The sequence below is a fragment of the Aotus nancymaae genome, unplaced genomic scaffold, assembly GCF_030222135.1.
Source record: "Aotus nancymaae isolate 86718 unplaced genomic scaffold, 86718_ANA_hifiasm-v0.15.2.pri h1tg000016l, whole genome shotgun sequence".
Classification (NCBI taxonomy): Eukaryota; Metazoa; Chordata; class Mammalia; order Primates; family Aotidae; genus Aotus; species Aotus nancymaae.
The window spans coordinates 58,046,812-58,065,595 of NW_026988428.1; the positions used below are offsets into that span (position 1 = coordinate 58,046,812).

At 36.6% G+C, this 18,784-nt stretch overlaps 1 protein-coding gene across 2 annotated transcripts in view; it reads right to left on the bottom strand.

Moving 5' to 3' along the window:
* Positions 1-18,784, bottom strand: part of ITPR2 (inositol 1,4,5-trisphosphate receptor type 2) — a 508,028-nt gene that overhangs the window by 328,801 nt on the left and 160,443 nt on the right. For both annotated transcript variants that reach the window (XM_012457176.2, XM_064377368.1), the window contains exons 14-21: positions 15,425-15,566; positions 13,024-13,185; positions 8,580-8,752; positions 7,384-7,503; positions 7,081-7,266; positions 5,677-5,928; positions 5,083-5,227; positions 3,710-3,860 (exon numbers count right to left, since the gene is read on the bottom strand). In XM_012457176.2, the coding sequence (XP_012312599.2) occupies positions 3,710-3,860; positions 5,083-5,227; positions 5,677-5,928; positions 7,081-7,266; positions 7,384-7,503; positions 8,580-8,752; positions 13,024-13,185; positions 15,425-15,566 (1,331 nt within the window). The remainder of the gene's footprint in view (positions 1-3,709; positions 3,861-5,082; positions 5,228-5,676; positions 5,929-7,080; positions 7,267-7,383; positions 7,504-8,579; positions 8,753-13,023; positions 13,186-15,424; positions 15,567-18,784) is intronic.

Consider the following 18,784-nt stretch of genomic DNA (forward strand, 5'->3'; position numbering starts at 1 on the left):
AGGTAGGTATATAGATAGATAGACAAATAGATAGATAGATAATCTGGCTGTTTCTCCCAATAGAAGAAAAAATAAATTTTGCCTATTTATTTATTGTCTTCCCTGTCGCTAACAACCTTGTTTATCTTGTTCGTTACTTATTCCCAGTGACTAGAACTGTGTCTGGCATATAGTAATTGTTCAATAGTTTCTTATTAAATAAATTAGTAAATGATTATCAGATTGCCAAAAGAATAATTAAGGTATCTAGAAGTAAATGGAATTCACTAAAAAATGAGAATTATAAAAAATAAACTTATGTGTCTTTGAGGGCAGATATAAACAGGATGGTGGAGAGTGCAAACAAGGCAGCAGATTTTCCAAGGGAAAAAAATATTTTCCTTAGGCAAAACTATGGAGAGAGAAAAAGATCAGCAGTTGCCAGGGGGTGGTGAGGAGGTAGGAGAAGGGTTGAATATGCAGAGCACAGAGAATTTTTAAGGCAGTGAAAAGACACTGTATGATACTATAATGTTAGATACGTGTCATTATACATTTGTCCAAATACATAGAATGTGCAACACCAAGAGTGAATCCAATGTCAACAATGGACTTTGGCAGTAATGATGTCAATGTTGGTTCATCAATTGTAACAAATGTACCACTCTGGTGGAGGATGTTAATATGGGGAGGCTATGCCTGTTGTGGGGGCAGGTGATAAATAAAAAAAATCTCTGCATCTTCCTCTTAAGTTTGCCATGAACCTAAAACTGCTCTAAAAAATAAATCTTTAATAAAATACTCTTTATGGTGAAACACTGAAGGCATATTTTAAGCACTGAGATCAAAAGTCAGGATCAATTTCTAGCTTTCTAAGAATAATTTAGTTTAGACTGAAGATTGTAAAAGCATCATAACAGGAAACTTTATTATGGACATTTCAAGTGTTATATACCCCTTGGGAGTAGTAAAAGGAGTCTCACTAGTGAGATTCAGGCAGCAGAATTTGTATAGACCACCTGCATGTCCCTGCTCTTTTATTAACAACTACAGTTCTTAGTCTTTGCTGTGTTCCCATTCATATGTTGTTCATAGACTTATTTTTATAAAATGTTCAATTTACATTAAAGATGCAATAATAGTAAAGGATATTCATAGACCCTTTCCTTTTTTCTCCATTTGCTTTCATGGTTCCTCCCTCAAACCCTTTTTATTCTCTCTCTGAATATATACTATATATAATCATTTTATTATTATCTTAGAGATTACCAGTCTGGATAATTACACCATGTAGATTCAGGTTGCTTTTATTTCTAGGATGTTCTCTTTGATTGCAATTTTAAATACTCATTCTATTCCATTTTCTTGTTTTTCTTCTTCAGGGACTCCAATTATTCATATGGTGGCTCTTCTTTGCCTTTCTTCCATTTCAACCACTTTCCCTCCCACCCTCATCACTTGTTTCTTTGGATCATTGTCACTCTCTTCATTGTTCTCCTGCCTTTCTTCAATGTCCCCTAATAGATTTTCCTTCAAATCTATTCTCTCTTTGCCACCTCATATTTTAATCTGTATTTGTAAAAATAAATGAACAAATAAAGCCAACCATTTTATTCTATTTCTTTCCTGAGTTCAATTTTTATTCCATTTCTTCTTGGTTTTTAGTCCATTTCTGATCTTAGTTTTTGAATTTATGAATCAAAATGTTTTCCATAGTCCAATGTGCTGGAAGCTACTTAATTCCATTTAGAGCATCATGTTAAATATTCTTCTGCTTCACAGTAGCTTTTCAGAGAGGAATTTCCAACCACTGAAGTGTTTTGATTTTTCCATTTTGTTTTGGTCTTACAGCAGTTTCACATAGTGAGACTGATGACATTTACACATTTAGTGGACAGGATTGACAATGAGTGGGTTTATAGGATCTCTGGTTCAAGAGCGCCCCCTCCTGTCAGAGTCATGAAGTGCAGTTTCTTTAAAATGTGGCTTTTGGTGGAGGTCGGCGGAGGAGTGATATGTCCATCAATGTTTTGGGTTTCTTTTGTCTTGTGGTATTCTAGATCTCCCCATCTTGCCTCTTTTTCCTTCACCAAAAGACTTGAAGGGGTACCCTTCCCTTACCTGCAACCTTGTTCATCCCTGGAAGCTCCCTGTGCTATTTCAAGTTCCTTCCTTTTTAATTGGTGCTTTTATCTACCTGGATACTTTTTCCATATTTTCACACCTAAATAGACTTTCTCTTTCTGAGGATGATTTTCATACAATTTCATTTCATTCCCTTTGCACATGATCCCTTTTCTCTTCCCCAGTTTCTCCGAAAACCACTCACCAACCTCAAAGCTTGCAATGGGAGCTCACCAGGCAGCTGTACTAAAAATGAATGTTTATTTTTCTACTTAGAGTAACTAGCATTTGCACTGTCCCCTAGCTTCTAGTTATGTTGAAGGTGAGGGATTTATGTGGTTCAATTGGCTTCTTACTTATTTGTACAGTTTTTTTGAAAGATATAAAAGAAATTGAGATTTGGATGGCAGCAATTAATTACTTCAGCTTACTGTAAGTTGCCCATTTGTAATCCTTAATTAGATATTTCTTCTTTATGTCTGAAATTAGATTTCTGGTTTTGCCCTTTTAATCTTGTAGTGGATGTTGTAGTGGATACTATTCTATCCACCCATGTTCCCTCTTCAGGTCTGAGGCTCTTATCGCCCTGGGCATCCTGGTTGCTAACTACTTACAGCTGTATCTCTCACTAGGACAGACTCTTACCCAATGTTACAGAGCCCCCACCAAGATGAAGCCATGTAGCTAATAGCTGGATGATACAAAGTGTGGCCTCCCTTGCCTTAATTTATGACAATTCCAAGGAGCATCTCAGCTCCAGAGCTCCCTACAGGATCAGCTGAGGTCTCAGTCATAACTGCATTGCAGATGAGCTTCTCTGTCTGCCCAGTCCTACCTACCTCACTTCCTAACAGGTATATATCCAAGTGCACTCCTCAATATACCTTTTATAAAACAAGACTCTATCTCAGGATGTTTTTAGGGTATCTAACCCAAGACAATCATCATAAAACTTTGTATTGACTTATGAGACAGGCACTGTTGAAAGTCCATTGACTATATTATATACATTCCCTTAATTCTTGCAAGGAAACTGTGAGAAGGATATTATTATTATCATCTTCATATCTCAGGTGAGAAAAGAAAAATCATAGAGAAGGTAAGTACCTTCTAAATGGTCAAGGCAGGGTTTGAATATAAGCATTCTACCTTGAAAGCCCATTCTTTTCTCCACTTTACTCCACAGGCTCCCACACTGGAGTGGCATTCACTACTTCTCTGGCATGATACTTTGCCAGCTCTTTCCTCCCATCTTTCTAAGCCCTGCTGTGAAGCACAGCCAGTAGATGACACACACCAAGATGACCATAAATATCAAGATGTTTTCATTTTTTAACACATAATATTTTCATGAGTGACTTGACTATGTTAGTTGCTAAAGATGGAATCTGATCTTATGAATTTGCCTTTCAAAGCTTTAGCATTATAAACAGAGATGCATGTTTGTAAATCCACCTTATTATCACTCAGCCCTATCAAAGGACTTGTGTTCATATGCACACATATATTAACAGGTACACAATAGCACCCCCTTCTCTGTAGTTTTGTTTTTTATCTTACTTCCAAGTAATAACAACGATATTATAACATTTCTCAAAATTCTTACCTCCATCTTGAAATTTGCTTAATCTTTCAAAGTATGATGACATGGGAGCCTGTACAATGTCTAAAATAGCCAGAAGTGTTCTTGTTAGCCTTAATAACTCACTGAAACTATAAAATCCAAAGTATATAAGATTCCGAGCCAAGTGGACCACCTTAATTAAAAAAAAAAAAAAAGTGAGGTGTGAGGGTGAAAGAGTGGAAAAAAATTAGGAACTGAAATAAACATTGGCTTTTTCATTATCTAAATTAGGGGAGCCATTTCTAAACTTCCTAATTCTTTAACACCTAGGAATTAAAATACTTGTAAAAGCAACCACTTGAACTTTGATTTATTCATGCCTGGAACTAAATCCAAATAAGATTCAGGGTGCTTTAAGGTTCTTCACAAAATTTACACTAGAATTATTTACATCCTAATTAAACATTAACTCATTTAAGTCAGCAGGATGCCACTTAATAAATGGTTGCATTAATTAATTGCTTTAATAAATGGCTACTATCCAAGAAATTTGCCCAGAAATATATGTTCCCTAGGCTGCTTTGTGGTCTTCTGGATAGCACAGGGCATTCCAAGTGTGAGAGTCTACCTCCAAGATGTGGTTCCCAGTGCACAGTCTCCCCCCACCACACTGTACCAGAGTTGGTCCAAATGATCAACAGAACTGATGACATGTCACTTCCAAGATTAGATTGCAGAAGACTGTAACTTCCATCTTGGACTCTCTCTCAGATGGCTTGCACTGAGGAAGCCAGGTGCCATGTCATGAAGACACCTAGGCAGTCTACAGAAAGGCCCACATAGGAGGAAGCTCCAGGGACCTTAGAAACAGACTGTCGAGCCCCAGATGGCTGCAATCCCAGTCAAGAGCTTGCTGGCTACTCCATCACTGACCCCTGAGCCAGAACCACTCAGCTAAGCTACTCCCAGGTTCCTGACCCATAGAAGCTGTGATAATGTCTGTTGCTTCAGGCTGCAAAGTTTTGAAGTAATTTGTTACACACCAGTAGGTAACTAATATACCAGGTATCAAGTAAGAGCATCCTTGGTCTAGTTTTGTCACTATATCCCCAAACTGATATTTCAATTCAGTTCAATGAGAATAAAAACATCATCTCCATAGACATAGAAAAGTATCCAAACATTTTATAAAATATGCAAAACTGCCTTTGTTTTTTAAATGCAAAAAATCTTACATGAATGAAACAAAAAAAATCAAGGGAAATAGTAATTAATATACCATTATAAATAAAATATTTTGTACTGGACATCAAAGCACCAAATCTATCTTTTAAAAATGGCAGAGAAAAAATCACACCTCATGAACTAAACTACCCAATTACTAAAACATTCTAAATATGAAAGGGGAAAAGTACCTCAAATGTCAATTTATTTTTTTCTTTATCCCCAAAAGGAAAGGGCTGGTTTACAACTTCTTTCAAATATTCTTCAACGAATTCCATTGTCAGGGCAAATTTCCTCTTCATATCATTTCTGGAAGAGTCTGTTATAGAATCGTATCTGGAAATACAAAGAAAATAATGCAAATTAAACTGATTGCAATCATTTAAAAATGGGAAAACACACATGCTTTAGTTTCCTGGGTTCATAATCTTGGATAAATTAGTTAGCCTTCCTAGGGGCAGGGTCACCACCTGTAAAATGGGGCTGTTGTGAAATGAGTTAGTATGTATAAAGCAGTTAAGTCAGTCTACCACAGTATTTAGTACTTAAATTATTGCTCATTACATCAATATTACTTCTTTATGGTTTTCCAGAAAGTGCCTTTATTATCACTGAGAGTTATCACTTCACCCCTCAAAAAAGAGTATCTTATTTGCATTTAGAAGATCAACAACCTAAGTTAGGACACACAAATGCCTTTCCACGTTTCATTTCAAAACTGTAGACATTGGATGTGGAGTTCATCTGCTGGATTCCAAAGCCTCAAGACATTTTTCCAAACATACTCATGAATTGTGATCTTTGTGGGGATTTCTGTCCAGAGTCTGGCATAGCGCACAGGCACCACGGACTCCTGGGGATCCCGGTCAACGTGCATGTGGAGCATGAGGCGACAGAAGGACGCTCGGAGGTCGAACGGCAGGCTCTCATCCGACACACACCGCAGGATCAGGTCTACAGAGAGCTGTGTAGAAATCTGGTTTATGGCCAGATACTGGCGATCCAAGCACATCCTTGCAAAGAGGTTTAGCTGGTACCTTAAAAATAGTATACATATTACATTATTGTCTTATCTCGAAGAAGTTTTTAAACATCATGGCACCAATCAGTATCTACGTTTAAGACACCTGTATTTCTAAGCGTTGGTGATATTGGAGTCAAACTCCAATAGTATTTTAATCATTAAGAGCAAACGACAAGACATATATGAAACTGTCTCTATGTCCCTGCAGTTACAATTCCTCTCACTTGTTCCAGCAACATGTGTCTGCTGGAGAGTGTCTCTAGGCACTCCATTCTCGGCTTCCAAGCATTACAAATACTGCATTCAGGCTGAAGGCTATGGGCAACAGCTCATATGAAACCATCTCTCTACACCTTCCCCAGCCTCATTCAGCTTCAGGCTCTAGTATCTACATGCCAGGTTGCACCCCACTCGGTTCCCAAACCAAAAGTGATCAGTCCAAATGGCCTGAGTGCACTTGGCTTCATCAGCCCAGTTTTGAGATTAAGAATTCACCTGTGGTTTGGTTGCTGTAGCTGTAGAAACCAGGGAATACAAGGCGTCATCTGTTTTTCTCTGATTCTTGTCATTTGGGCCCAGCTTGGTCCCAGGGCTTCTGCCTTGGGTTTCTAAGCCTACAACTCAAAGATGCCAGCTAGGTTCTTGCTCCCAATGTACTGACCACCAGGAACTGCCTTCAGTACTTCCATTGCCATATTCCAGTGCTGAACTTTCATAACTACAGGCACCAATTTCTTTTAGGCCCTAGGTCACCACATATCCATAAACCACTCTATACTAAACTTCTGGCTTACTTGCTCTGAGCTACCCTTGTGGCCAAATCAATTTCCTTAGCCCCATGTCTATATCCCTCTCAACTCCATCACCTAGGTTCTAACATGTGTCTCATCTGCCTCCACTCTACTCAATAGGAGGACAAACCCTTTGGCTGCACAATAATTCCAAGCTAGTAGAAAACCAGGAAATCGCAAGTGGTATATGTACAAAATATAAACGTTAAATTTTATTCTGAATATTTAAAATAATACTAAATATTTCAGCTACCCTAGTTCTTATATGACTTTCAAAATTGCCTCCTCATAGATACCTAACTAATGGCTACAGCGAACCAGTTCTCAATTAATATGTGAGATTGGGAATTACAAGATTGTCTACAATACTTCACCTGTAATAGGTAAGAACTTCTAAGTCAGCTTTGGTGCCTTCTTTTGCCTCTTGAGCAAGGTGCCTAATAGCTTTGCCATGAGGTTCCTTGTTGCTATCAATCCAATAGAGCCAAACTTCTTCATCATCAATGTCATCTGAAAGGATGGAGCTCTCCATGGGGTTGTCTGCTTGCATTGAGACCACCCTTCAAATAAATAGCACATAAAAAAATCTACTAAGAAGTGTACTTGTAAATATGACAAAAACTATAATGCTTACAAATAATCAACAGGAAAAAGATGCATCCATTATCTGGGCTTACTTAGTTTGAATGAGAATGTCTGCATTGCCTGGACTCAACATAAATTTACAGATGAGTTCTTGAGTTACAGGGATAGCAGTGGTATTAGACACACACAGATCTGACAAATAATCCAAAAATCTGGCAAAAGGAAAAAAAAATAAATGGAATATGAAGACAAAGCATTTTATAAAAGCATCACAATAAAGACATAATTTGGAATTTAACAAAATAAACTACTACATTTTTTAATATTATTTCCACATATTTGTCTAATGTGTTGTTTACTACATCATTAGATTGTGTGTTTAATTTGTTGTTTAACTACTACATCATTAATTAATCTAATGTGTTAACTACTACACCATTAATTGTGTGTTTAATTTGTTAAAATTAAACATCATTAGAAACAAATTAAACACACAATTCTTTTTAATACAAGCCTTGTTTCAAAAGGATGTGTTCGCTTCTATTTATTTTATGATATTCCTCCCACAGCATCGTGACTTATGTTTAGAAAATCATTCATCTCTCCTAAAGTGAGTATCCCAGAGCTGAATATCAAAACAAAAGCAGATCAAAGCTAATGCTGTACTGAATAAAATAGAAATAGAGCACATGCCTAATGAAAATGACTATGACCTGGTCAAGTCAGAGCCCATTTCTACCTTCTAGCATTTATTTGCTGTACTAATTAGCTAAGAAACCGCCAACAATTGGCTTGACTTTTCTGCACTCATTTCTTCAAGATAAGGCAGCATGGTACAACAGAAAAAGAATTTGATGTGGAGTCAGAAACCCTTGATTTACCTCGTATTCTATTCCTATTAGGGTACACTTGGGCAAGTTGCGCTCTAGGTTTCTGTTTTCTCATCTTTAAAATGGGGATAATAATATACCACCAGTGTATCTCATACAAGTGCGCAAGGATCTAAATGAGATCATGTATATGAATATATTTTGAGAAACCATAAAGGTCTATGAAATCATGAGGATTCAGAGTGAAAATCAACCATACTTAAGTAAGTCCGTAAAGGGCTTTGATCTCTTATGAGGTAATAACTCTTTATTATATACAATTATTATAGCAATAAGCCCAACATAGTTTGTCCATAAAAGTTAGTGATATGAAAGCATTCTAACTTTTAAAAGTTCTAAAAACAAAACATAAAGCCTCATCTCCACGAGAAAAGAATACTGCATGAATCATTTCAAACCTTGGCTCCCGATTTCTCCTGAGTAAACTGACAAATGTTTCTATTTCTTTTGCTGTGATATGTTTCTCTAGTAGTTTTCTGTTGTTGTGCAACAAAGCTGTGATAGTATCTTCTGCCAAAATATCATAGCCAATCTGGGACTGCATGACACAGAAATTCTTAGCAATATATTCCTGCAAAGAAGAAAGGCTGTCAGAACGCACTGCCAACAGCTTAGAAATAACAGGTTCTATTAGGATCAACAATATTGATTAATTTATTCATAACAGAAAATTCACTAAAAGTTTTCTCAAAAGAAAAGCAAGTAAATAATTTTTCAACGAATAGAGATTTTTGAGGAAGTGAATGAAAACATACTGGCATATACATTATTTAACTTCTACCAAAAATTATGCACCTAGAAATAATTTTTAATATAGGTATTTACAGTCTAAGTGGAAAAAAATTAACCTAATTAAAATAAGTTTTTATAACATACTAACTTCAGATTGGCTTTTCTTCTATCTCTTGCTTAAAGGCATAGCCAAGGACTTGGGCATAATTATAGAAAAGAAAATGACTGCCTGATATCTCATTCATGAGACATGAGATCTGTGTTGTTACATGAAGGTCTTAGATGGACTTGGGTTGATTCCTTTTTTGTGTATATGCTACAATGATCTATAAGATCTTTTCTTTAAAATAATGGTAAAATGTCACATACTTTTCATCTTTAAAAAGCTATAAAGGGCAATATGATTAATCACTTTATTGATTAGATTCATTTGACCAATAAATGTTTCTTGAAAACCTACTACATTCCATTCCATGTTGACAAGTGAAGTGAAACAAACAGAGGACTGGAGAAAGCTGTCAACGTTAGATAGGGTGGATGCTGAAGAAGTGACATTTGAGCTAGGATGGAAATGAAGAGAAAAACGCAGCCATTGAAAGACCTAGAGGGAAGCCATCTAGGCGGTGGGAGTAGCCAGTGCAAAAGCCCTGTGGTAGTAGAGCCAAGCCTGTGCTCTATCAACAGAAGGTGGCCATTGTAGCTAGGCAGTAGTAAGGGGCAGAAGGCAAAGTTGAAGTTGGAGATGTAGGTCAAAAGAATCCTTGTGAGCCATGGTAAAGGGCAAAGGGTCATTCTAAAAGTAAGAGAAAGCCACTGGGGAGGTTCGATCATGTTATTGTTTGATCTACTCCTTACTCGTCACACTAAATTTTCTATATCCCAAACCACTATTGTCCATCTCCCCTGTTGTATAAGCAGCACATCTCACACTGCCATGGAACAGGTGAGCTTCACCCCCTTCCACTATGAAACATTCTCACTTTGATTCCTTGGGATTCTCCTTGGAAATGTGTCTTTGTTTCTATGAGGAGAGAATTTATTGATTAGAAAGTGGTTTTGCCTTATGTAAAATTTACAAGAATGTACCAATTCCTTGAAAATGATATTGGTTGCACAAATTAAATTTTAGGCAGCATTTTTGTGGCCTTTCAGAATGATGGCTTGGTATATTGGGTAGCCAGTTAAGTGAATGTCTTCTGTTAGCATATCATTTTAAGGATTCATATTGATTTATACACTTTTATGACTACTATAGTAGTCTAAGGCAAACTCCGGCATAAGGCAAACATCCGAAGATGTTAATAAATAACCAAATAAAATTAGGGGTGGTAAAAAATTTTATAAATAATAATAAATAGAGAACCAGTATTAAATATATGGGTTAGTGTTAAGTCAAATATGAACCTCCTATTAGGACTATAACATATAGGTGAAGATAAAGTAAAACAAAGTAATTGTAGGCATAATACTATATAATATATACTACATAATAATACAGAACATTTTTAAATCATGTTCTAAAGCATCAGAAAGCTGCTTTATGCTTACTACAAAGCATTCTTAATTCAATAGAAATGAGAAAAATATTTCTCAGCTATCACCGAGATTCAATTAGAACACACAACAGAAAGGGAAGAAAAATAAAATCTAACCCTCAACAAATGCTAGGGATTCTTTATTCCTTTATCATCTATGCTCCATCTCTATGCTCCAAAGAAACCCAGAAATCAGGTCCCTAAAGTGCATAAACACGTACCTGAAAGGAGTGATATGACTAGGAAGGCGTAGGGGTGTGGGTGTTTGTGTGTTTGTGTGTGTGTGTGTGTGTGTGTGTATACGCACACACTGATCCCTGGTCAACACTGAGAGGAGAGTGAGAAAGAACCATGTGTGCCAGACCCTGAGAGACAGAACTGACACCAGTTAAGACATGCTGCTCAGGGAACCTACTAGTGACTAGCAGAATAACCAAATCCAAAGTTATCTGGCTCCCCGCCATCCGGAAACACAGGGCTGTAGAAAAGGGAAAGGGTCCCAAGCACCCTTCCAAAGGACAGCCATCAGGGAGGGTGCACATTGTGGGATCTGATGGGCCTGAGGGTCCTGGATTGCCTATGTAGATCTATTAGGTTTTTTTCTGTTAATTTCAATCTCTATAATATAGAACTGCTTATATGTGTGAAGTGGTAACCTGTCTTGAAAGTATATTTCTCCAAACCCAAGAAGAAAAATGAGAGCAAGGAGAAAACATTAAACAGCCTCTCTCATTGCCCTTCCCCACTACAGACCTCCACTAAGAACTCAGGGTCTGACAGTGGGAGCCCCCAACACTGACTCTCAGTGACTGAAGGTCGAACATTTAATGTTCTGGTACTTAATTCTTTTTTAAAAAAAATATGAACAACACTATCTACTTCATCTTGCCATGTTAAAGGAACACAACGAAGTTGGGAAAAATAATTCTAGTGACAGCATTTGGATCCGCAAGAAGGGTATTTATAACTAGGATTATATTAGACAATATTTAAGGTTTCTTTATATCATCCCCTTGCTCTTACTTCTATTCCCTGCCATATTATTTATCTTCCAGCTAATGTTTTTACATACTCTTTGCAGACCTTTCTTATTTTTGAAACAGAATTATGAAGCCAAAATATTTTAACATAGGCTTCCTAAAGCAAATCGTTTTTTATGCCCCAATAATATTCAGACTACCAAGATGGAATAGTGTGATGATTCAGAGCCTGGGTTTTTATACTGGCTCCATTCTTAAACTATCACCATGTACAAGTTACATAACCTCTCTGTGCCTCTGTCCTTCATCTTAATTCAGTGTTAACTGAATTAATTCATGACAAGTACTTAGAATTGAGCCTGGTACAAAGTAAGCACACAATAAATACTACTAACTATTCCCAAACAACCTCCACTCTCTGGGGTTGACATCTTAGGCCCTAGTGGCTTTGCCCGCCCTGCCCTTCCAGCCCTCTCCCACACTATCCTTCTTCATGGACCAAACTTATTAGTGAAACTTACAGTGATGCACTCTGCCCTCAAATGGATTAACAGAAACACTAATTTATCAAACAATAATTAATTTTATATAATTTTATGTTAAACAGACATTTACATTATTGGATACATGGCAAAATATTAAGTTTGTGATTGTTTTGTTTTGCTTTTTAAGAGGCAGGGTTTCATTCTGTTGCTCAGGCTAAAGAATACTAGTGTGATCATAGCCTACTACAGTCTCAAACTCCTGAGCTGAAGCAATCCTCCAGCCTTAGCCTCCTTAGTAGCTGCGACTACAGGCAAACACCACCATACCCAGTTATTTTTTGTTTTTGTAGAGATGGGGGCCTCACTATATTGCCTAAGCTGGTCTAGAACTCCTGACCTCAAGTAATCCCCCAACCTTGGCCTCCTAAAGTGTTGGGATTACAAGCTTGAGCCACCACACCTGGCTTGTATTTTTAAGATAAAAATGAGACTTAAGAGAAATTTCACTTGCAATTGGCAACTGGTAACTGTACCCCTAGATCCTTAGGGAAAACATGCCCTTTCTAGCATCTTTCATTCTCACTTCATAGATCTCTCTTCATAAATACCTCTTCTCGTGCAATTTATGAAAATGATTCTCATCCTACTCAAAGGCTTCCTTCTCCAAGTATCCTTCCATGGTTCCCAAAGCCACCACTGAGCTCTCCCTCTTGTGAATTCCCACAACTCTATCTTTTCTCTCTTGTGTCCCTTCTTTGTCTCACATCATATGTTTTCCACTAAACAATTACCTCAAGCCAAAAATGTTCCATTTCTCTTTACATAATAGAACCAGGATGCCCTGGTCTCCAGAAGGCAACACCAGGCATATGTTAGTACTTAGGACATCCTCCCCTCCCCTAGTGATTCTAATTTCATATGGAAGAATAAAGGCAAGTTCAATACAACTCAAAAATACCTACAAATCATTTTTATGTATTTCTCAATACAAAATATTTCATTTCAAAGTGAAATTTCCCATTCCTACTTTCTATGCTGTAGAATTATAACCAAAGAACCTTGTCCAAACTTTATATATGAACCAGGTTAAAATTGGGGCTACTCTCTGACCTGATTTTTCCGGTAGTCCTGCTGAGAATGTCTCAGGATGCGGTAGCAGAGCCGCAGCATGTACTTGTAGGGTGCATATCTTTGATCCCCCAGATCTTCAAGTCTCAGCATTGAGCCTTCTCCCGCTTTCTCCTTAAAGGGTGCTTTAAGAATTCCAAATACCTATCAGGAATAAAAACAGCCACCTAGTCTGATGAATGGAGGTACATGTTTTGCACCCTACAAATAAGAACATTGATTCAAAAAACACTCACATAAATTTGAGTAGTATTAGTGTAAAGGGGAAAAACAAAAAGGATTTACGTTACAGGACCAACATATCAAGGATTAGAAAAGCACTGCTAAAACGGTCCCCTAAATTGAGTGACAAAAACATTCTTTAAATAAAACACTTAATTTTGTTTGGAAATTATATTTTATAAAATAAGAAACTGAATATGTTCGATTGTACCAGTATGTACATGAACACATTGAGATGAACTAAAATGTAGTTTGATTCCTACAGGCTTTATAGCTTCTTCTATTATTTTCTACAACCTTTCAAAATCAAAATAATATAAAGAAAACATTTACTTTTTATTAAAACTGACATCAGAAAATGACTTCCAGACATTGCTTCTAAACTACTTTATAAAAGACTTAATTTACTGTTGTTTGTACACAAAGATGTGGCCAAATCAATGAACGTATCAGCATTCAAATGTGACAAATTAGGAGCCACGGGGGCAGCTGGTGGCACCCAGTATGCCAGATTCTCGTAAAAAGGTTAGTGGTTAGGAAGCATTTAAAAAGCACTGAGGAATATAACTCTTTTCGGCAGCAAGACAGCAGGTGGGATCACCTGGAGATGAGCTGCTAGAATGAGGAAATTGTCTATGAAAGAGCACAGAGTCAAGGGCATGAGCATTAATACATGAAAGCAAGATAGGAATTATTCTTTGCAATTCATGAAATACGATATGAACTAAAGTTTCTTTAATAATTTTATATTAACTAAACCTTTAATTTTTATATGTATAATATAAAAATAAAATATTTGACATATGTTGGTTAAAATAATATTAATAAATCATTCAAAGTTCTAAAAGTCTTGAAATTAAATGTTTTTATAAAAGAATTACTTGAAAAAAGTCAGACTTTGTTTTGGAAAAAAGACCTATTAGATTTACAAGCTCTATTTTATTTGAGAAAAAAGTTGATTTTTTATTTTCAGACAATCAGCCACATATAATCAATATTACGTCTACTATTTTCCTTTCCCAAATCACTAAGAACATGTATATCAAGAACATGATTTTTATGTTTTAAGTATGTTCCTTGAATCTATACTTCATTAATGAAGAAACCTACAGTGATACACTTTGCCCTTAAATGGATTAAAAGAAATGTTAATTTATCAAACAATAATTAATTTTATACAATTTTATGTTAAACAGCATTAATTTAATTTAATAGCAATTAATAGAATAACAAATAATCTAATTTAATTTAAATAGCAATTAACAAAATAATTTAAATAGTATTTAATAGAATAAAAAGAATACACAAACGTAGGCATGTCCATATATGCATATCATTAGGAAGTGAATTAATTTACTGATGTGTTATGAACAATTTCAAGAAGATGTAATATAGGAGTACCTCTGTACTTTCAGGGAAAAAGACTAGAATATCGTATAGAGCACTTGTGAACTGATGAACAGACTGTCCTACTTTTTAGGGAAGAGAAGGAAACAAGTAGGAAGCAGATGGAGATGGCACTTTCCAAGTTCACCTGGAAATTCTACCTAGGAATTTTTCCACATATTTTCTCAAGACAGTCTGACTATGCAGAGTTTTTACAGGTCCATGGTAGGCTGCCTCTACAATCGCCCCTGATATTCCTGCCTCCTGATATTCACAGCCTCAGGGAATCCTCTCTCCTTAACTACAAGTTGGATGTATTAACTCACTTCTAACTAATAGAACACAGTAGAACTGATGTTATTTCTAAGATTAGGTTATACAAAGATGGTAGCTTCCACCTGAGCGTCCTCTCTAGCTCTCTCTTGGATCCCTCAGTTCTAAGGAAAGCAAGCTGCTTTGTCTTGATGTACTCCTGTGAGATGCCCATGTGAGGGGGCTGGGAAGGCGAGTCCTCTCTCAGTTGAACCTTTAGATGCCTGAAGTCCCAGCAAACACCTTGACTGCTGCCTGGTGAGAGACCCTGAGTGAGATCTGCCCATGTCAGCCACGCCTAGATTGCTAATCCACAGAAACTGTGAGATAAGATGTATCTTGTTTCCAGTCACTAAATTTCGGGATCATTTGCTTCATAGCAATAGATAAGTAATACAAGGACTTTCCTGATACTATAATTCAGAAAATAAAATATACAAATTTAGTACATGAAAAAATTCACCTGTGCCAGTATGTTTTGTTCCCTCATCAATTTTTGACGCTCTCGGTTTGGCTTAGTGATAACCACATCCAGAACTTCTTGTCCATTATTAGGCACATCAGCAACAAAGAAGATGAGGTCTTCCAATAATTTGGTTACAAACCTATCACAAAATGAAAAGGAAATTTTACTTTATGGTGTGCTTAATTTTGGAAAATTTATAGATAGATGATAGGTAGGTAGGTAGGTAGGTAGACAGATAGACAGACAGACAGATGATTTTGCTTTTTTTTCAGGAGTGAAACTCAAATCCATGGAAATTTCTTTTTATTAAACAATAAGAACCAAGACACTTGAAAACAAGGTATTTTATAACAAAAAAAAAAGTATTTAATTGACGAAAGATAATCTCTAAGGCAGTTACTGTTTACCTAAACCTTTACAAAGAAACTTCCTTCTCCAGCATCTCCAACCTCTACTTACCCCTCCAGTTCTCATCAAGTGTTTGCAGGCTATTATCAGATAAAGCCATGTGAGTCACAACTACACACGAGTTGGTAGAATGACACCTCCAGATGCCTTTCCACAACTGACTAGCAAAGCAGCATCTTTCTGCTTAAGGGAAAAGAGTTATGCTATTCCTAAATACAAATCTTTTTTATTTCTTTTTTCACTGTTAACTCAAACTACATTTCCTAATCCTCACCACATTTCAACTTACCCAATGTACAGAATAGGAAAAATTTAAATGATCTGTGAATAGAGACAGAGTAAGCAATCTGACACTCAAAATTCTGGAAGTATGAAATGACCTATCAAAATCATGAAATTCTAAAACCATATACCAATGTTCACTTTTAAATCTATATTTATAGTTATTATTACAACTATTACTTGAACTTCAGTGGCATTTAGTACAGGAAGTGTCTTGAAAGCCCTTCCTGTCTTCACTTTTTTCCTCCTCCTTCCTCTGACTACTCTTTGTCATTTTCCATTTGTGTTGGTCAATTGAGGGAGGAGGCAGGGGTTCAAGCTATTGCAAAAATGGGTGAACAGATGAGGAATCTGTATTGGAAGAGTCAAGGCATTTTTTAAATTGTATTAATGGTGAAGTACAGCTTAATTATTCAATAAACACAGAATTTTTTTGGAATAATACAAAAGCTGACCAATAAATTGTTAAATTAGCTTTATCCATATAGTGTTAGCATCTTTATTCGCTGTTATTAGCATGTGAATATACTGATGCTAATCATGAATACATGCATAAGAAAACTATATTTTAAGAGCTTCAACAATTCCCGGAAAGTATAGAATGTATTCAGTTGAAAAACATCTGTTTTCTTCTCTTTCAATACCTTTGGTGAGAAAACATCTTGATCCTATCTCCAGATTTATGTGTTGAAAGAGAATGCACTTCACGGAGCCAAGTGGACACACCTACAATCCATAATTTAGTCACCTAGAGAAATTTTAGTATACTTCCAGGGATCATAAACTCCACTCCAAAATTCCAGGGATTCTATGTTTTCTTGGTGTGCCTATTTTAAATTTTAACCTAGTCTGTTTCTTTTGGAAAATCGTGTCTGGCAGGATTCGCTGACATAGTTACGTTTAATCTCTGAAGGCAGCCACAGCAACGTAAAACATGTTTCATGTGCATCGAAATGTGATGTGAACTTCTTTTGAAATTGTGACTTAAGGTCCTCCAAATCATTCTGTTGCTCTTAAAACAAAACAAATTTGGAGCTCAGGTTACTTCAGCAAACTGAAAAAAAAGTTGCATTCCAGTTTCTATGTGCTCAATACAACTCCAGTCTGAGCATCAATGTTTGTATTTTCTTTTTAAAATTATTAAGATTCTTTTTCTCTTGCTGTTTCAATAACTGTAATCAAATATTTAGATATCTAAGAAAGTAAAATTTTGTGAGTGACTACATATCGCTCTGTTTCAAATTCATTCAAATGCCCTGAAAATTGGTGATGGTCAATGGAATGGTGATGATGAACATTAACAATCTTGATTGCAAATCACGATACATTAACCCTACATGCAGCATGCACCTCTTCACAACAAGGCTACGGAAGCCAGGAAGACCAACCTTCTCTTTTGACCTCTGAAACTGCTGAAACCTTTTTTTTTTTGACCTTGCACCTCAAGCATCCCCTTTGTGACAAAACAAAAAGCTGGTTTGTTTTCAGTTTAGATCAAACTCTGATTCTATACTGGGCAGTGCTCCTACTAACTCATGCAATCTTACTAATTTGCTTTTTAAGCTTTATGGAAAATGAAAAAAATGAGAAAAACACAGTGAAGAGCAGGGATGATGTTCAACTCTTGCAAGGTAAGAGGGACAGAAAGCACATGATAGGGAAATGAACTAAAGATATGAAGGCAGGAACTAACATCGGGCTTTTCTAACCTCTTAAAGAAAATTTAAAGTTCAATGGCCCTTATTCGGGCTGTGGCTGTGCAGTGGTAGGAGGAAACAATGGATGCACATGGATAGGACTGGACCCAGCCACCAGCAATCTCCACAATCAAAGCCTCAAATTACCAGAGAACATGAACTCTCAGCCCTTGACATCAGATCTGGCTCTAGAATAGTTGAGGGAAACCAGGTAGAAGCAACCATAAAACTGATAGAGAAGATAAGTGAATGTAGAGAAAGGAAAAACAAAAATCTCCCACCTAAGAAAATCATCTGAAACAGGAGAATCGCTTGAACCAAGGAGGCAGAAGTTGCAGTGGGCCAAGATCGTGCCACTGCACTCCAGTCTGGACTACAGAGCAAGACTCCATCTCAAAAAAATAGAAAAGAAATGTGCTAAGAGAGTAAATTTTGGCTGGGCGTGGTGTCTCACTCTTGTAATCCAAGCACTTTGGGAGGCCAAGGCGGGCAGATTACCTGAAGTCAGGAGTTGGAGACCAACCTAGCCAACATGGTGAAACCCTGTGTCTACTAAAAATACAAAAATTAGCCAGATGTGGTGGCATGTGTCTGCAATCCCAGCTACTGAGGCAGAAGAATCGCTTGAGCCCAGGAGGTGGAGGTTGCAGTGAGCCAAGATCATGCCACTGCACTCCAGCCTGGGTGACAAAATAAGACTCTGTCTCAAAAAACAAAACAAAAAAAGAGTAAAGGCAAAATAAAGATATTTTCATATATGTAAAAACTAAAAAGATTATAACCCATAGACCTCTCCACTGAATGGCCTAAAGAATAAATTTCAGCAAGATGAAAAGAGAACAAATAAAGGAGATACAAGTAATAAAGGCAGGAGGAAGAGGCAAAGGAAGAGACAGGGGAAGAGGCAAAATTGTTTTAAAAATATAATTAATCACTAAAAAACATTTAGAAACTAAATTTCTCTCCCCAA